The following is a 20,879-nucleotide window of genomic DNA, read 5'->3' on the forward strand; positions in this document are numbered from 1 at the left end:
TATAGCTAATGCTTATATTTGTTGCTCCTATTTAGCTCATGCTTATTAGATTAAAGTACTCATTCGTCACTTTTTTTTGAGTTGACTAATTCGTCACTTTGAATTTGCTATATTACGTAAAGTTTAGTGAGATTTATTTGAATTTATATAGTAAATTGAAGGGGACAGATGTAATAACTTATAATTTTTAGAGTATTTGTATGCACCAACACAGACACGCAGGTTGATGTAATTTTTGTTGGTCAGTCTACACTATCTTTTTTTTTCTATGTTTGATTTCTAATTCCTTTATTGCTTGATTAATATTGGAAAATTTTATAATCACATTTTAAAATTTTAGTTAAAAAGAAAAGTAAATGTTTATCACAAACTACATTTTCATAATATCAAACGTTCAATGATGAGCATCGAAAGGCTTATCTACTAACCTCTCCCTTCCAGGCACTATAATATTATTTGTTTTTTCACTCTATTTAATGCAGTAATTGAACTCTTGAATTCTCTAATCACGTATAATTAGAAGTTACAAAAAGTATGTTAATTAAATATATATTGAAATAAATCAAACTACTCTCATAAAATATAAACTAAAATTGAATAGAGAATAATATTCAAAAAGCAGACAAACACTAGTTGGAAAAAGTACTTGTATAGAATAACTGAGTCAGGAATTATTGAATGGAATAATAGAATACAACATTATTTTTAATGTCTTTGGGAAAAAGAACACAACATATATATATATTCAAGATATTAGGAAAAATGGGCAGATTCATACATGATATAATACTCCTAACAAGAAAAACAAAGAAAGAATTGTAGAATTCTATTTGAGGTAAGAGCCAAGGGTTACAACTCTGGTCCGCATATCATTAACAAAATCACCAAATCCCACTCTGAGCCAGACTAGACAAGCTTTACTTTGTATGGGAAACTCCTCATCTCTACAAATAGTCTCCCACGACACACTACAGCAGTCACCTAAAAAATCGACATTCACTTTCATAGTATTTAGCCGCTTGCAACAATTTCATGTATTGTTTCACTGACGGTTTCATCTTCTGATCTAACAGCAAGCTTCATCGCCACTTCTCTGTCTGAATCAAGACCAAATTGCAGTCGAACAAGAACCTTCACATTTCCAATGAATACACCAGAAAGCAAGCATGTATGTGATCTCGAGTTGTTTGGAACCACTTCAGTACCCTGAAGATCATTAACAAAAGAAAAGAGTTCTCAGAATTCCAGTTTTGTCGTCTGCCAGAGAAACATGATGCAATGCACCGGAAGAGGGAAATTGAGCTTTCATTTTCGATGAGACAGATGGGATGTTAGCCAACCTATTAAACTACTTCCTTCATGTATTTGTCCCACATATTTCATCTCTTTAAGTTTTAGCGAGGAGATCAAGAATGGTATTAAAAGTAGAAGTAAAAACAATAAAGATGGGTAAAGACGGGTAAAGATGGATGATGGTTTAAGAGAAAGTATTAGGATAAGGAGGAAAATGGTTTATGTGATTGAAAAAAAAAAAAAAAAAAAAAGTGACATTTTGAACCACCTTAATATCTCAACCACCAAAATGACTATCCTTAAGCCCCAGCAGTTTCAAAGATCTTTACTCTAGATCTCTAAACAAACCATTCAGGAATTCTTACCAAATCAGAAAATTTTCAAGTTATAGTCATTCCTGTCATTATTTTTAAATCACGAGTTAAATTATTTGTTCGTGTAGTTAAACATGTTTTGGGATTAAGGCTTTGGCATAGTTGTTATTCCTATTAGCGTACCTCACAAGGCTGCATGCCAAGAAGATTGATGACAGCATTAACTGCTTCTGCCAAGCTCTCCCGAGGGCCTAGACCATATTCATCCACTTTCTCGAAGTCGTCTCTAATGCTTTCCCAAGCATTTCTAAAATTAGAAACACCAACTTTCAACATATAATCTGCTGCGACAACTTCTGAGTCTTCAAGCTGGTATTCATCTTCCACACCATCTTCCTCTGCCTCGCCAGTAGATGGATCAACCTGTAAAAAATATAACTGAATCACTCGACCTTACCTCTTTGACACCACCCAAGGTGGCAATGTACTGATAGAAAAGTCCGCCCACCTATTATAATCAAATGTACCATTCCTATTTTGGCATAATCACATCATATATATTATTTCCTTATTTGGTGACCTTTTCCCTTATGCCCTCATGGGTACTATTTATTTACACAATTGCCATTAAATTATCACTTTTTCCCTTATTTTTTCCCTTACTTCTCTCATGTAGTCCCATGTGGTTCCTCTCCATTTTTCTTGAAATTTGGTGTCAAACCAAATGAGTCATTTGATTAGAATAGGAGGGAGTACATGTTATAGGATAAGGAGATGATAGTACTCTTCGATCCAATGCGCAATGTGAACACGAGTCAAAGAACTGACTTCTAAAAGAGCACTTACTGAAGGGCTGTCAATTGATGTTTTAACGTAAAAATACATGATATATAGGATTAAAGAGATGTAAGGCATATTTTAATTACTATACAAGAAAAGTAGTGGACTACAGGACAGGGGCACAAAACATTAGGTACATGATTTATTTGGGACAAAATAAGGTGTATTAAAACCTATGATAGAAGAAACATAATCAAACAGAGCTTTGACAGAAACCAACATACTATTAAACTAATACCCATCAAACATAAGGCTCCGGGCCAAAAATCTGAATTCTCTTGTTTGGTACTTATCAACCATTATATCTCACTGAGGAGAGATTCAAAAACGCTCGAGAATGAAGCAGCATGCTTTCAGCATGTCAAAAGAATTTGGGATACCAGCAGTAATGCTGGGAACCAAAAGTACTACGCTTATAATAAGCTCTATGCAAAGTTTTTTTTAAAAAAAACATGCTCACAAGTGCACACAAAACATCATATTATAAAAATGTAATTATCCTACATTACCAATATGCAGTGGAGATCTAAAGCAGGGGAGCAGTAGCAAGCAATTATAAAAGAGATTTTTAAAACAAATACCTCCTTGACAATGAATCTCAAGATATTTGAAAATTTGCCCACAGCAGGTACTCCCTCAGGTTTCTGAAAGGCCACAAAAGTTTGTCCAGGAGTGTCATACGGAAGAGACCTGAGAGGTTTGGATGCTATTTCAGCAAATTCCTCTGCTTCAGAAGCATCCACAACAACGCTAACCTAATGGCAAAAGGGTAATAGCTTAAAAGATCAAAACATTAGTACACAAAAACAATTTTCTGATCATTCAAACTTCTTACATCTTCAAGTAGTTGCTCCGGAATAGTGTTGGTGCAATTGTACTGGAACACGATGTGTCCATCATATACATGCTTGACAACATTCACTGCATACTCGGTCTCAGCTTCAGTAAGCTCGCTAGGAGCCGAAGACTGCCAAGAATCAATTATCAATTATAAGATTAAAAAAATTTACAAAAAATTACCTACATCCCCCAGACAAAAAAGGGGTTAAGAAAAATGACCTTGAAGAGCTTTCCAAAGGAAGAAAATTCTGGAATGGAGGACAGTAATTTCTCGTAAGCATCAACACCAGTTGTTGAAGCGTTAAGAGGAGTATCCAACCCAGGGTGGTTCTTGTTCGTAACTTTCTTCTCAGCAAGTGGCTGAGACTTGACCATCTTGGAAACAGAGTTGATATCGAAAGGTTCTTCAGAGGGCTCCTGCACGGATATCAAGCAAATGAACAATTTCTCAATGGAAATGACAGTGACAAATGTAAGTATGCTTACATAGTTCTTCAGACTAGTCTCAAGATTAGATAAAGGAACATCCAGGGACCCAAAGAGGAACTCCTTTGCAGCTTCGTCAGATTCAACTATTTCACCATCACCTCCCAGCATATTCAGATAAAAAGTTGCCCTATCACGAACCTGTCATCAACCCCAATGGACAGTTAGCATTAGCACAACAGCCATCAATCAGATATGCTGTCAAACAAACAGAAAAAAAAGCAAAAAAGAGCAGTAGAACTATTGGAAGGTGCACTGGGCTCTCATATTTTGGGCTCAGTCACAATATTATCCATCATGAACAAATCACAAAATGACATTTGTCTCAATGGAGAGTCAGGAAGAACAAGAGTGATAAACTCCAAATCAGAAGCAATCTTCATTTCTTAATTATTGGTAGTTCATAAATTAAGCAGGGTTTAAAATCAAAAAATTCAAGTTTAAGCCTCCTCTGATAAGTCTGCTCCTCCAGTGCCTCAATCTAAAATTATTTTTCTCTTGGACAAATTTGTCCAAAAAAATAGCGAACATTGCAGGAGTTCAAAGAAAAAGTTTAGAAGTCTCTGCTTTGATCCTCACAAGTTACATATGGTACATGGTTAATGTAGTGAGTTTCAGCAAGTGGAATGTGCTTGTCAGCCCTAAGGATTGACCCACCCAAGTGAAGAAAGCAAGATACCATAAAACAAATTTTTGAATAGATGGAGGCCAATCAGACAATGAAGATTGCTAAGCCTTAAGGGTCATTGTATCATTGTCATGGAAAAAACATATCATCTCACAATGTAAAATTAATTTTTAACAGAGGGTGTATTTCCTAAGTTGAAAAGGGCAGAGATACAAAGGAGCCAAAATAAATAAGAAACTCAATGTTGACCTTGAAATTCTTATAACCTTTTAAATAATTTAGACACGGTAATGGCATAATGGACCCAATATGTTATATTTCACTGTTAAGTTAATATCATGACTCATGGTCACAAAAAGAGGATGACTATACATCGAAAGACAAGGCAAGGATAGCAAATGAGATTACCTCATCATCACTGTCAAACAGGCAGCGTCTCAACAAAATGAAAATTCGGGGCTGCACAACACAAAATCCACCATCATTAGTAACCATCAAGTTAGTTAATCTGTGAAAAACAGTAAAACCAAACATAATACCTTCAGTGAATCAATGTTGGCACCAAACTTCGCCAATGTGCTCACAGCACTAGCTCTAACAGTGGCATTCTCAAGAATTACTCTGTTATAGATATACCGAACATACTTGCTGGGATCAGAAGTTTTTGGCCCCTCAACACCCAAGAAATGCAGAATCTGTTGAAACCTCAGAAGGACACAAGTTTATTACATTGCAAATCAAGGGCATGGGATTCACAATCCAACAAATTTTCATATTATATCTAACCTGAGTGGATAGGTACGTAAATTCACAGTCCTCAATGAATTCACAGAGGTGTAGAAGTCCATTTTCTTTGGCATCAGGGATATCTCTAATTAGGATCACAATAGAGTCCACAATTGCCTTCTTATAATCAAAACCACCTTCTTCTCTGAGGATATTGCTCAAGAAGTTCATCCTGAATTGTGTCATTTGGGCAAGGTATTTCATTGAATATTATACAATACACATCCAGAAATAGATACAAAGTAAAGAAAGTATTCAGCACTTCTTCAAAAGCCAATGAAAAATTACACTTACAGTGATCTGTATTTCAGAGGGAACTTCAAACAAAGAGATCTAATGGCTTCCACAACAACTATCTTAAACTCGTCAGCAATGTCTGACATGAAGTTTGTGATTTGTTTCATGAGGCGATCTATACTCGATTCATTACCAGTTTTAAGAAGAGTTGTGATGGCAAGTGTGGCAATGCTTCTATTTTGATCAGAAATCAAGCTTTCCATGTCAATGTTGCAGTTTGTCACTGACATGGGATGCACCATAGCTACCTGAACAGCAGCAAAGACATCAAACACAAATGAGATCAAAACATAAAGCTTAGAGGATAAATAACCACGTTACAGAAGATTGCATGCACAAGAAACAGAAATAAGATGAAAACCAAGAGATGAGCTAAAACCACCATATACAGAAAATGAAACTGCACAACTGTAAGTTCAAGAAATATTGAGCAGAGTTGAATTGTAGAAGAAAACAGAAAAACAAGAAAAACAACATGAAAAAAAAAAATACCGGAGAGCTATAATTTCACTGATAATGTTTTCGCAGTAAAATGACATTAGTCATTGAAGGTCTGCCATAATAAATATTTTCCAAACAACTCATTTTGGAGACAGAAAGGAGTTATCATGTTTTTCAAAGACCAAATAGTGAAACACGAATCTCAAAGCAGCGTGAAGACCAAATAGTAAAACAAGAATCTCAGAACATCCAGTTTGACAGTATTGTGTGGCAGTAACAGAGCAATTTATAAAACTTACTTTATTCAGCGTACGAACAGCTGCAAAACGAATAACAGGCTTCGAAGAGTTAAGAAATAACTGAAGGACGGTGATTGCTGGAGTCAACTCCCTGCTTGTAACTCCACTTAGCTCTGTTATGGCTCTGGCAGCCTCAAAAATAACCATTTCTGCCTTGTGACGAAGACAGCCTTCAAGATAATCATAAAATGGCCGTTCACCTGCTTGAGAATTGCCTGACTCACGGATAACCTGCAATCACTAATTTATATGAATAGCCATCCAAGATGAGATTAGACATATTATCATATCAAAGGAACTGCTATCTAACATAAGTCATGCACCTGACTAATGAATCGAATTAAGAGACATTGTGCCAATGGAGAGCGCACAGCTCCTCTAGTCAAGTTTGAGACAAGTTTGCTCACAGCTAAACGGTCGTTCTGCCTTATCTGTAAAAGAAATATAAAGAAAATTAAACGACTCCAAATTCAAGTACAATTGTACAAGCATCACCAAACAATCAAACATTTGCAATAAATTAAAAACTAATGGCACATGATAATTGACAGTATAGAGTTTAAGCCATGGCATTGAGCATCACGCTTCATTTGGTAACCAATTCGCACTATAAACAGAAAGCAACTTATCAATTATCATCAAGCAACTCTCTCACAGCACACAAAATAAACAAAACTCCAAGGGTGAACAACGAGATATATGAATTGTACGTTTTTGAACATTAGATAACAATAGAATTCAACAGATTACGCTATTGTCCTACTATGCAATACACAGAACGGAAGAAGAAAGGTCAATAATTACATCACCATAGTTGTTAGGTATACATCTAAATTTTGAATGGAATAATCATCAATTCTATTCTTTCTTATGATATGCATCTTATGGAGAATATTGAACAATACAATTCATAGTTCTAAAGACAAATCAGAATGGAATTAAACTGGAAATCATCAAACATTTTTTTCCAGTTTGTTGTAGGCCACCTACAGCTTCCCACTTTAAAACTCCAAATCTTTTCTGTTCCGTAAGAACATGTAACAAAAATCTGATGAATCCATCTTGAAAGCAACATAATTGAGCTATAGGCTTCACTCAATTCATCTCGAATCCACTAATCTAAACTTTTTGGAATAATTTGAACTTATTGCAGTTACGACTTCAATTCTCAATTTCTTCTAAACTCTTAATAGAACATTCTTGGACTAATCTAAACTTTAAAGCAACTGATTCTTCTAAAATGTTACTCCCTCCTATTCATCCTAAGTGTCACATTTCATTATTGAGTCAAGTCATCCTAAATGTTTTATTTATGTTTTAGGTATGTTAACTTTACCACTTTACCCTTATTAAACTTAACCTTTTTAAACTTTTATACTTACTAACCCCACTTTACCCCTATCAAAATTTAAGAACATTACACTCTTTCTCATTCACATGTGGTCCCATATGACCACTTGAAAATGGTAAAAAGTCAAACGTCACATTTAGGGTGAATAGGAGGAAATATTTGAAAGATGAAAGATGAGAGATCAAAGCTTTGAAACATAGAATTTATCTATACACAAAATAGGCGTACACCTCTTTACTATGCAATAATCTTTAATCTTTCCTTTCAAGAGCGTGATTTCATTTCTTTGCAGCCTCATTTGTCACATTTAAGCACCTTGTGTGCTATTTCTGTTATCTAGAAAAGCTAGCATTTATATTTCACTGTCCAAAAGTAACCATCTTTTTCTCATTTGTAAAAGAGACCTGGAAGATATACAACAAAGATGAGTCTAAGGTAGGAGATGTAGGTCAATGATCCCTACCTGTCATGGAAGGCAATTTGGTTTTGTACGTACAGCACCAGGACAGAATCGCACAGTGCAAACAAAAACTACATTCTCAAGCAACTGTTGAGATAAGGAAATGATTAAAAGGTCATTAAAAAGTCATGGACTTCCTTCAGTTCTAAAGTGATTAAATTGCCACTACAACGTCTGTCGTAAATCACTAACTCTTCGGTAATGGGTTCATAATTATCATTACACCTAACTCTACATATCACAAATTATTCTCAGAAAAAGGTTTGAATAAACCATGCTTAACACAGCAAGAAATTAACAACAGACATTTAGCCTGCATAACTCAGTACCTGGTGCAACAGAGCTAGAGCGTGAAATTGCACTAAAGCAGCCCGTGATTGAACAGCTTCCTGCACTTCATTGCTCCAACGTCTCACTACCTCTGAGTTGGTCTGAAAAAACCATCATAACACATAAATCATATTGAGCACAACAAAATAGTAAATGTTAAAAACAGCTAATGAGAATGCATTTACATACCTGCATCAAGTGAATGCCACTGACTAGCGCAGCGCTCGCCACAACAGGGTTCTTATCAACAACAGCTTGTTTTAGGTACCTTTCTATCTGAGTAAGGAGTGTTCCATCGGTGATTCGACAAAGCACACGAATAGCGTTGGCTTTGTACATATCAGTCTTGCTGTTCATGTCCTTCATTAAAGAGCTCGTAACAATGATAACCTTCAATATGAAATCCAAAAATTTCAGCACTATAAATCATGGAAGTACATTTAATCATAGAACAAAACAAATTCAACAGAATAGAAGTTGCAATACAAAACCTCATCAGCAGATGGTGAGAGTTCCTTAATCATCAAATAGACCAGCCTTCTTAATCCATTATCTTTCGATTGAAACAATTTTGTAACAGCAAAGAATACTTCAGTGGCTTCAACCTACATCAGATCACATCAAAAAAATCTTTTTCAATGAAACATGAAACAGACAACAGAAATCAATCCAACATATTTTTCATTAATCTCAGTGAATGCCAATCTCCTCTCACATGAAAAGTTGATGATGCTTGGTAATAACGTACTAGCTTTTGTAAGTGTTTCTCAATACATATGAATCAAATACAAATTAACGTACTAACCTTTGTAAGTGTTTCTCCTTGGTTTAGTAAGTAAAGAAGCTTGGTAATAACCTAAATACATAAATGCAACCGACATCAACAAATGTGAATTTATTAAAAACTCAAAAGATTAAAGCAATTTTAGAGTTGAAAATTTTTCAAAACCTGAGAACATCGTCTAGGATCAAGTTGAGGATCGTGAAAAACCCTAGCTTCTTGAAGCACAGCTCCCTTTTCGATTCCCAAAAATGGCGAATATTCAGCTGTAAACATTTTTCCAGATCCAATTCACATTACAATTAAATTCAATAACATACAAATCACTAGATCTAACTATAATCTAATTGATCAAAAAAATTTCAATTGAGTTATAGCACATTGAGTATAGTAAAGATTCTAGCCTTAATCCAACAGATCCAACAGTCAATTAAAACTGTACTGCAGATTAAAATTGTTCAAAATAATAAATCGCGAGTACATTGAACAGAATTCATGGAAACTTTAAATTGAGAATGAAGTAAATTAAGGGAGAAAGTGTTACATTCGTCATCGCGATCGTCATCCTTCTTTATAAGAGGCTGCGCCATTGTTGAATGAGAGATCTGCAATGGTTGGAGAGAATTGCGACGATCTTCTCTCTCTAAGTTTCGGGCGAGGGTGGAAGTAGTGAAGTTTGTAAAGGGGTGCTTATATCGGACGAATAGGGTCGACGGTCTAGGATCTCTCTCAGGCGTAATTTTTACATAATGCTCGTATAGCATGTACTTTTACAACTCGGGTAGTCGGGTGCAACATTATTGTGGGGAATTATCAAGTGTATGTATATATTATTACAAACACAAAAGAAAAATTTGCTAAAAATTAAGTAAATTATGACTCATTTTTTTAAAATAATACATAAAATATTGATTAATTTAAAATAATCGACTAATCTAGAAAAATTTCAATGTATTATTTAAAAAAAAAATAGACAAAAAATTAACTAAGTAACTTATAAAGAACTCTAGAAAAACCTAAAATAACCGACATAAACTTGTATAAATATGGATGTTTGCCCAATAATTGCAATCAACCCATTAGAAAGAATGAACAAGCAACTTAACACATTACCTCTCCCAAATCCATTTCTGATTTTTCAATATAAAACTTCCTCTAACTTATCTAATAATTTTCTACAATGACCTCTTAAAAGTATTTTTTTAAATAAAAAATAGAAGTATTTTGACAAGAAGAATAAAATGTCGGATTTTTTTGAGAAGGATATATCAAGCGTATGAAAAAATAAGTCATATAGTTGGAATTATTTGAACAAATAAAACTTCGAATTACAAGTTTAGTTGAGGGAAGGAAATGATTTAGTAAGAATCGAATCCTAAACTTTTCTTGGAAAATGGTATATATTCTCCAAATGAGATAAAAATGGCCTTTCATTAAACAATTAAGTTCACCGACAATTCTTGTCATGTACTTCAAATAACAAAAAAATCACAAATTCTCATTTAAAACGGTCTTATTGTGAGATAATTTAAATTGAGTTAAATAGTCTAATTAAATTGAGAATTGAGCTTCTTGTATGGATATGTGTTAATTGAGACAATTTCATACAAAAATTTCATTTTAAACGATCTTATAAAGAAAATTTTCAGAGGAAAATGTAGGGGTGTGGAAAAAAAATCTGACAATACTAACCCAACATAACAACCTAAACCCCCTAGAGAAGGATAAATTTTTGGTAAAAAATATACTTTACAAAGTTGGTTTGGGATATATGTTGGAATTGTCACATATGCGATAATTTAAAGATGGTGCACACACTATATAAATTATAAAAGTTTTTTCTCTTATTGTCATATGATTTTAGGATTATATCCTGAATTTACATAGAATAAATTATTAACGTGGTCCAACAATGATCAAACGAAGTCAATAGGTCAAAAAAATCTGATAAAATACATATGCTCCGAAAAAATTGTGATTGTTACAAATATTTTACAATATATCATAAAAAATACATTCTATGTTTAATTAAATGTAGCCACCATCTCTTTTAAATAAAACAATACAAAACTACATTCTCTTTGTTGATCAATTACTCCTCCGTGCTTCTGAAATCTCTTACTTTAATTTTAATTTATATAATGTAGCAAATTTAAAGAAACAGAAAAGTAATTATAAGCGCAGTAACATCTCAATCAAATCATTTTCTTCAAGCAATAATCTCATACTTAACATTAATCAATGGTGAAATTATAAAATAATGATTTTAGAGAAAATTTCTTGGGTTAGGGCTAGTTCTTTTAGTGGACATTTCTTCACTTGAAGCAGAATTATGTCCATATTCACTACTTGGATAATCTGTGCTGTTAAATGCTGTTCTTCTAAAGTTCTTCATGTCAATGTTATATGAATTTGAGTCATACTCTGAGCTCTCGCTGTTGCTTAGTGTGCTACCACTTCTTGCCTTTGGCCCTTCCTTTAAGTCCTCTAGTGAAACATCACCTTCTAGGGCTCTAACAATCTGTAATTTGTGTAACAAATTAGATTTAGATATCTGAATGGCGTTAAAGATTTATGTTTCCTTGATTAGAGAGTTAGGTGACGTTTGAGGATCGAATTTGTCAAGAAATCAACTCATGATATGTTATATGCTCTAATACACCCCTCGAGAGCACTTTGGGCTAGAAGCTCGTGGTCTGTGGATACAGCCCAAAACCTCATCATATTTGGTGTTAAATATTCCACTTCAAATGAGGGGTGGTTGTGATTTGAACTCGTGATGCATTGTCATGCTGGTTACTATAACCATGATAAATTTGTTATTGGGCTTGTACACAATATATAAGACCCGCATAAGAGGAGAGTACTTGACTGCACACAGACCTGATGAGGTTCAATCCTAAAACCAATTGGTATGGAAGGAAGGTTTCAATGACTCATACATTTTTAATTCATTGATGGAATAATTTGTTTTAGTTGAAGACGCATCGTCTTACAGTGAAACGTTTCATGCAATAATTTATATTTCGATAAATTGTATTTGCTTTTCAACTGAGATAATAATCGATTATGTTATTATATTTAAATTGAAGCATGAAAGTATAAATACCTGACTCATTTTAGCCCTTCGTTTAGCAGAATGTCTAATAGATGCACCAGCACATGCAATCAAACGCATCATTTCTTCGGAATCAAAATCTGCTTCTAAACGGGGATCAACTAACCCATTTAATATTCCTCCATCCATGGCCTGTCCAATTAGCGGTCTTGCCTGTTTTTGTCATTAGCAATACGTTACCATATGCTAAATAATTAATTATTTTTTGATTATGCTAAATGATTAATTAGGTTGATACAATTATTCTAATTTTCATTCAAATTAATACTAATAACAAACTTGAAATGGTTAAACACTCACTTATATACCAAGATTACCCTAAGTACAAGATTGGTTCTAATCATATATAAGATGTTCAAATGAATTTAGAGATGAAGCCATAATTTAGGATTTTAGGTATTTATGTGTTCACAGCTAAAATAACATATATATTATGACTCAAACGTAGAGTTAAAATACTTGTGGGTCAGATATTCAATATATACTAATACATTTTCTTAGTTTTATAAAAGGTGCGCTATGTTCGAATTTCTTTCATTGTAAGTTAAGGTGCTAAACACACCGTAACAGAGGCACAAATTCTTGTGAGAGACGGTTTCTTTGAAAACCATCTCTAATTTGGACGGCTCATTATATATTTTTTAAAATATTGTAAGTAAGCATTAAAAATGATGTAAGTAGACATTTAAGATATTGAAAGTAGACATTAAGAATATAGTAAGCATTCTGGATAATGTAAATAGGCATTAAGAATACATTAAGTAAGCATTAATCTTTAATGGGTTAGATTTGAAAATTTGAGATATTATAAGCATGTATTAAATGTGTGACCTTACATAGTACATTTAGCGGGTGTTTGGTTTAGTATTTTTTGCTATAGATAACGGATTCTATTAACACAATCCATTACTTGTTGTAATAAAAATTGAATAACTGTTACCATTACTTTGTTACCTCTTAAAGTGTTATGGAAACAATTATCCTTTCTCTCTAAATTCTCACAAAATTATATACACCAAGCTCCACCATTAATAGCCCCCTTAGTTTTATTGTTTGTTACCCTTACTTTTTAATTTTTTTATACCAAATAATATTTAACAATAACACTTATTATTACCTTTACCCTTTCGTATCCATTCTCTTTCCTCTCTTAATACCAAACACTCCCTAATCCCTAATCACACCATATATACTAATATCTACAGTTCAATTACTCGCGTTAAGTTGCCAGCTCATACCATTTGTACTTGTATATATTGGAAATTGAGAAAGTACCAATTAAAGAGATGATGTACAAGTAGTAAGTACTAACCCAATCCACTAAGCTATCTTCTTCATCAGCAGATGGATCAATTGGGCGCTTGCCGGTGACCAATTCCAAGAGCATGACACCAAATGAGAATACGTCGGATTTCTCCGTCAATTTTCCACTTGCTGCGTATTCCGGTGCCAAGTACCTAAGTCGTCACAAAGGGTTGAAACATGGGTATAAATTATTTTTCTTAATGTTTTGTTTGAAAAGGTTCAAATAAGCTTGTGTTGTGCGTGCTTAAGGAATTGAGGTTAGAGATCGGAATTTTGAGAGTAAAACTATGAAGTTTTCTTGCTTGTTCGAGGGGAATGAGAATTGATAAAAATTGGAAAACTCACCAAAAAATCTTAGGAAAGGTGATAATTTAAGTTGAGAGTTAAGTAAACTATAAAAAGACATTTTTATCTTTAATAAAAGTAAAGAAAAGTAAAGAGTCATAGAAATAACATTGTAAATATAATTAATTTTTATCTAATTTCTTACCTATTTTTATCATTTGTCAAACAAGTGCATGAAATATTTATTTTCAAAGTCCCAATTCAAGTCTCATTCCTAAGTCTCATTTCAAGTCTCAACTATTCTCATTTTCACATGCCAAACATTGATAACCTTAGTAGTTAGTAGGTGGGATTCCAATTAGACCTGTTAAATTTTAATTTGATTTGAAATTACCCCGAAAATTTGATCGGAAATTAGTTGGTCATAACATGAATATTTTGACCCATGATCAAATACGACCCCATCCAAAAAAGGTAAAATCTAGATCAAACCCGAGTGAAACCCATACTCAATCGTTTTGACCTATTCTCAATTTCACGTCAGTATTTTTAGTTGCACATCAATATTTTAGTCGAATCCCAACATATTTTTAGTCAAGTTTTAAAAATTTTAATCCAATATTTCTTTATTGTAATCCTAAAGGGTAAAGCTGATATAGTGGTCTTTTTAATACTTCTATAAGAATGGTCTTAGATACGTAGTAATCTAAATTTTAACATTATGTCGAGTACAAGTTTTGAAATATAAAAAACTGAGTCTAAAAACAAAAGAGGATGTTTGGTATGAAGATTATTACCCGAATGTTCCCATAACACGAGTGGATACATGAGTATAAGTGTCGGATGAAAGTTTAGCTAATCCAAAATCCGCAACCTTAATCAATGGAAATGTAGTTTCTTTAGTCATAAAATTTACAATTAATTGATTTGTAATGCACATGAAAATATAAAGGCAATATTGTTGATAACAAACGAATAATTGCTTTATCCGTTGAAAAAAATTCGTTTGTTGTGTTTTTAAATTACTCTTTTTTCAGATATGCTTGTTGAAAATAAATTTACAAATTATTTTAATTTTAATTGCTTGACTTACATAATTGAAGGTTTGAAAAAGGTTATGAACAATAGGCAAAACCTTTATTTTCAGCAATTATACGCAATATTATATAAATTTATTTAATAATATAATAAGCAATAAATATATTTATTTTTAATAGAACAGGCAAAAATTGATTTATTATTATGACAATTTTACTGCCAAAGATAATAGAAGTTACTAATCAATAACAGTAATTTGTAAATCACCATAAAAAGACAAAGAAAATAAATAAAAGATAAAAAGATAAATAAAATCCCAAAATCCATCCCCTATCAAATCATGCCATATATAAGTGCAGCGCCTCTCCTGAGATACCGTCTTATAAAAGACGACTCTCTAGGCTTAGGCCCAACAATAAAAAAACGAGAGAAAATCTTAAAAACTAACGTGCACGTTTGACCCTGTTCGAAGTTGGTGTTATAGCCTATTGAAATTGGTGTTAAAACATATTGAAGTAAATTTTATAACCTATTAAAGTTGGTATTTAGAGTTGGTGTTATAACCTATTAAAGTTGGTATTTGGAGTTAGTACTATAACCTATTTGGGGTTGGTGTTATAACCTATTGAAGTTGGTATTATAACCTATTAAAGTTGGTATTTGGAGTTGGCATTTTAACCTATCATAACCAACTTTAATAGGTTATAATACCAATTTCAATAGCTTATAACACCAACTCCAAATAACTTATAATACCAACTCCAAAACCAACTTTAATCGGTTATGACACCAAACTCCAAATACCAACTTTAAAAGGTTATAATACCAATTCTAATGTTATAATACCAACTCTAATAAGTTATAATACCAATTTCATTAGATTATAACACCAACTACAAATAGGATTACAAAACGCGTATTTTGTGATAATAGGATTACACAACTACAAATAAAAATTTATGATAAAATTAATTTATTAAATTAACAAATTAATAACTGTAATTTAACTGGACAAACTCAAATATAAATGTACAAACCTTGGCCTCAAAGGCATTGTCAATCAAGATGTTAGCAGTTTTTATGTCTCTGTGGATAATTCTTGGGTGGCCTACAAATATGCTTCTGTCAGTGAGCTACTTGTGAAATAAAAAAAAAAATTAAAAATAATAGAACATAAATAAAAGATCTTGTTAAGGGGACACCCAATCTATTTACGTTGGTTGGTAAGGAAAAAATTTGTTTTAAATAGTAAACTAAATTACATTTAAAATTTTAATTATATAAGTATTTATTATATTACCTAATATAGCATAAATTCGAAATGTATCACCAAATCACATATTCAAAAGTATTATATTATTTTTATTTTTTATTTTATTTACTAATTTACTCGTTCAACAAACGCTCTCCAAAAACGTTGGTTAGCATTTGCCAAAATAAATAAATAATGAATTAGGTTAAAAAAAGGAGTTAATACATACAATCTTCATGAAGATAAGCCAAACCCTTGGCGGATCCAAGTGCAATTCTCATTCTTGTAGGAAAATCCATGACTGGTCGACCTTTTCCTGTAAGAAAATACAAATAATCATAATCATCAAATTAATAAACTAAACTAAAGTTTATAGTTAAATAATCGATACACTAAAATAATTATACAAATACAAGTTAAATTTTAATGTTTTTCAATAGAAAAAATTAATAATTTAAGAAAAAAGTATATAAAATCGTATATAATAAAATATTTTGGGAAATTTCACGTGGTGACCTTGAATTTACGACTTTTTCACGTGGTAGATAAAAAAATTTTTAATCCATATGGTGACCTCGAGCTTTTAATTTTTTCATGTGGTAGACAAAAGGTTAAGTCTTTATTAAATTAAATACTCATTTCAAACAAATTTTCGAAAAATTGCCCCATAAGGGTGATGATCAAGACGATATTTTATGAAAAAAAATCATTATGATAGGTAATGATGATGTAAATTTAACGAAAACCTTAATCTTTTGTCTATCAAGCGAAAAAATTAAAGACTTAAGGTTATCAAACAGATAAAAAATGTTTATTCACCTCGTAAAAACCAAATATTCCAAGTCACTATATTAAATTTTTAAATTATTAAATTTACAACTTATATAATGATCAACACTTTACTTGATTTTGTAATATTTACTTAGCTGTAATTATAATTTAATAAGGAGAGGTTAGAATAAAAACACAATAAACAATACGTATTTAAACCGCTCGACTCCGACTCCGACTCCAACATGACTAATTATTATTTATACTAACTACGAAATCAGGCCAAAAAATACTCATAGTATATAAAGGGTAGAAAAAGGTTAGCATACCATGAAGATGATACTCAAGTGTATTATTAGGTACAAACTCATAAACAAGCATCCTTTGACCACCAGCAATACAATAACCCACAAGGGATACAAGATGTCTATGATGGACCCTACTAATAATATCCACTTCAGCTTGAAATTCTCTTTCACCTTGACCACTCCCAGATTTAAGGCTTTTAACAGCTATTTCTTTACCATTAGGTAAAACTCCTTTATGCACATAGCCGAACCCTCCTTGACCCAACAACCTATCTTGTGAGAATTTATTTGTGGCGGTCGCTAACTCCTCGTAGCTAAAGGTGCTCTTGCTAAACCCTAAGGCTACTGATGGATGAGGTGGCGGCAAGACGGGGCCTTTTGGTCCTGATGAGTAGTTTGCACTACTCATATCGTTGCTCATCATAGGCGGCGGCGGTGGCGCCATGGCGGGGCTCCATTGGCTTGAGGGGTAGTTTGTTTCTTGGTGTTGCCCTTGCCATGGTGCATGTTGCTCGCTATATTGTTGCCCGCTATTGAAATGACGTTGTTGATCTGATATAGAAGGGAGTAAAAATATTTAATAATTTTAAGTTTATGTTTATTCAAAAAATTTTAAAAATTTTTGAAACTTAAACTTAGTATAAAAAATATTGAGGTAGGTACTTTGATAAGTAATTTTAAGCTTCTATTTATTTACAATATTTTAAATTTAAGATAGATGATTTATCTTCATTCTTATGTGTTTGTATATTGAGATGAGTATACTATATACATATCAATAAAATTTAGAGTCAATGAAATATTAGTTTACTGATAATTATAAGGCGATGATATTGATAATTTTGAAAATAGGTAAAAAAAATGACTTTTTTTATTAAAAAACGCAATGATTACATATATATATATATATATATATATATATATATATATATATATATATATATATAATAAAAAAAATGTCTTGAGGTAAAAGAGATATTTATCCAACTTAAGGAGGATAAAATTGTCTAAAAAGATCCTTTCAAAAAAATAATCCAAAAATAGAAAATATTATAAAGTACTAGACAAATATTTTAAAACTACCTATTTGTGAAAGATCATGGAAAAACATAAAAAAATTGAAGGAGAACATAATTTTGCAGAAAAATTTATTGTGGTTGACTTTTAAGATTATTTGTTGATTTAAATATTTTATATTTATTAGAGCTAATTTTTTTAAGTAAGAAAACCTACGATTTAGATTCTATGATAGAATAATTAACCCTTAAAACTGCATGACCGTTAAGAAATTGGCTTTAAAAGCCAACTAATGTAAATTCCTCAACTACCAAGTGAAAATTAGCTTAATATCTATGGTACTAATTCAACATGATTTTCTTATATGTCCTCAAGTAAATGCTTCTTTTTAAGACTTAAGGGTATTAATACATTTGATAATTGATATTTATAGATTATATATAAACAATGGCTCAAATTTACTAGTCATTTGATAAAATCCTTAAAAAAGAAAATTTAATAATAATAAAAAAAGTATCTAGAATAATTCAACATTTTCATGATTTTTCAACAATAATCTTACCTATTAATTAACCATGAATAATCCCACCTTTTGAGGGGTGTTTTCCTAGAGTAAACCCGGTAACCGGTGGCTTGCTATTAGCAAGTTTTTTTTTTTTTTTTTAAAAGATAAATTAAAATAAAACATCAAAAAAATTGTTTTTAAACAATTTTATGTGATTTTTTTATGTTATCTTTTTTTATTATTCAAAATTTTTTATGTAAACTTTAAAATTTTTTCGTTAATTTTAAATTAATTTTCAGTTTACTTTTTTTTTATGAATAACCTACAATAGCAGGTCATCGGGTTACCCAAGTTTACTCTAGATAAATACTACCTAAAGTTGAGATTAATCATGGTTAATCAATAGGTGGGATTATTGTAGAAGAATCATGAAAAAATTGGATTATTCTATGTAATTTTTTTAAAAAAATTGATTAATGTTAGAAATAGAATAAAAAATGGAACAAAAAAGTTGAAGTTAGTGTAAATCATTTAAATTATTATAGAAATTTAATTAAGTAAAGACTTTGAATAATAAATTAAATAAAAGCGCATACCTTGTTGAGAATGATTTACATGATAGTATGGAATGTTGTCATTACCCCTCTTTTTTTTCTTCTTAGTACAAATCACCACTATGCATATTGATAACAATAATAACACCCCAACACCAACCACAAGTCCAGCTATAAGAGCAGCATTATTATTGTTATTGGAAGATAAAGATGGTGGTGGTGAAGAAGAAGACTTTCCACTTAATCTTGGAGGAGGTGGTGAGGATGATGAATGCGAACCCTTCGATGGAGGAGGTGGTGGTGGAGAATTCGACGATTTGTTCTTCGAGTTATTATTATTATTGTTGTTGTTACTGTTGTTATTATTGCCGCCATTATTATTATTGTTGTTTCCGCTATTATTATTGTTGTTGCTGTCTTTGTTGTTAGCGCTACCACTAATATTATTATCATCACTATTATTGTCGTTGTTGTTGTTGTTATTACTACCGTTGTTGTTGTTATTGTTGTTGTTGTCGTTGTTATTGTTATTGTTGTTGTTGTTCGATGACGAGTTATTGTTGTTATTATCTGATTTTGAAGGAGATGGAGATTTTGCACTATTATCGTTGTCAGAAGAACCCATTATCTTTCAAACTTTCTTAATGAAAACTTAACAATCGATATATTGCCTTCTGATATTGCCTCTCCTCCAATTGATGACCCCTAATTCATACAATAAACATGAAAAATAATTGTCACAAAGAGCCATTTTTACATTACATAATAATTAGGATGAAATATATTGAAAAAACAACCAACATTAACATATATTTATATATACATAAATTTCCATAAATTCATACAATAAACATGAAAAAAAATTATCCCAATGAGAAATTATAACATAACATTACATTATAATTTGTATGAAATATATTGAAAAAACAATCAACATTAACATATATTTATATATACATAAATTTCCATAAATTCATACAATAAACATGAAAAAAAATTATCCCAATGAGCAATTATAAAATAACATTACATTATAATTTGTATGAAATATATTGAAAAAACAATCAACATTAATTTAGCATATCCATAATGTGTAAAAAAAAAAAGTTTCTAATAGATTGATAATCATTGAATTCAATGGAGAAATTCATAAACAAAATTTGGAAATTAAATAGAAAGAAGAAGTAAAAAGAAAAGGTGGAAGATAATTAACCTGTGTGGAGAAGGGCATTTTGATTGTCAAAGGAAGAGGGAGTAAAAAGAAGGGACATTCTAATGGAAAATCAACAAGAAATTGGACAAAGTTGTTTCCTACTCCATCCACCATCTACAAAATAGGAAGTATTGGTTGGCATCCTTTTTTCTTAATTTATAATTAAATTTTTGAGGACTAGATTTTAGGAATTATTTTATGGTTGATTTTAGTATTTATGTTTTGTTAGTGATTATGATATGATAAAGTATTTTTTATTTTTTATTTATTATTTACTATTTTTTATTATAGAAAAACAGATTCATACAATGACCTTAAAATAAGAACATTTTATAATGTCGGTAATTCATATCTTAAGGCGATCATA

The 20,879-nt window shown here is 31.6% G+C and overlaps 2 protein-coding genes across 2 annotated transcripts; both read right to left on the minus strand.

The window, feature by feature from the left end:
• Positions 1 to 771: 771 nt before the first annotated feature.
• On the minus strand, positions 772 to 9,938 carry LOC130806490 (coatomer subunit gamma-2-like). The gene is made up of 18 exons (XM_057671602.1): positions 9,691 to 9,938; positions 9,315 to 9,412; positions 9,171 to 9,221; positions 8,857 to 8,970; positions 8,555 to 8,755; positions 8,365 to 8,466; positions 6,548 to 6,655; positions 6,225 to 6,455; positions 5,482 to 5,732; positions 5,188 to 5,359; positions 4,941 to 5,096; positions 4,810 to 4,860; positions 3,774 to 3,914; positions 3,507 to 3,704; positions 3,283 to 3,414; positions 3,029 to 3,202; positions 1,791 to 2,030; positions 772 to 1,206 (listed from the first exon to the last, which is right to left on the minus strand). Exons 1-18 carry the CDS (start codon positions 9,908 to 9,910, stop codon positions 1,012 to 1,014), a joined length of 2,835 nt encoding a protein of 944 aa, XP_057527585.1. The 5' UTR covers positions 9,911 to 9,938; the 3' UTR covers positions 772 to 1,011.
• A 1,124-nt stretch (positions 9,939 to 11,062) lies between these two features.
• Positions 11,063 to 20,550, minus strand: LOC130806493 (putative proline-rich receptor-like protein kinase PERK6). Its single transcript, XM_057671604.1, has 9 exons — positions 20,513 to 20,550; positions 19,342 to 20,004; positions 17,245 to 17,775; positions 16,374 to 16,460; positions 15,930 to 16,000; positions 14,652 to 14,728; positions 13,577 to 13,721; positions 12,256 to 12,417; positions 11,063 to 11,667 (listed from the first exon to the last, which is right to left on the minus strand). Exons 2-9 carry the CDS (start codon positions 19,922 to 19,924, stop codon positions 11,413 to 11,415), a joined length of 1,911 nt encoding a protein of 636 aa, XP_057527587.1. The 5' UTR covers positions 19,925 to 20,004; positions 20,513 to 20,550; the 3' UTR covers positions 11,063 to 11,412.
• Between the last annotated feature and the right edge of the window lie 329 nt (positions 20,551 to 20,879).

Source organism: Amaranthus tricolor, chromosome 2 (assembly GCF_026212465.1).
Source record: "Amaranthus tricolor cultivar Red isolate AtriRed21 chromosome 2, ASM2621246v1, whole genome shotgun sequence".
In the NCBI taxonomy this organism is placed as follows: Eukaryota; Viridiplantae; Streptophyta; class Magnoliopsida; order Caryophyllales; family Amaranthaceae; genus Amaranthus; species Amaranthus tricolor.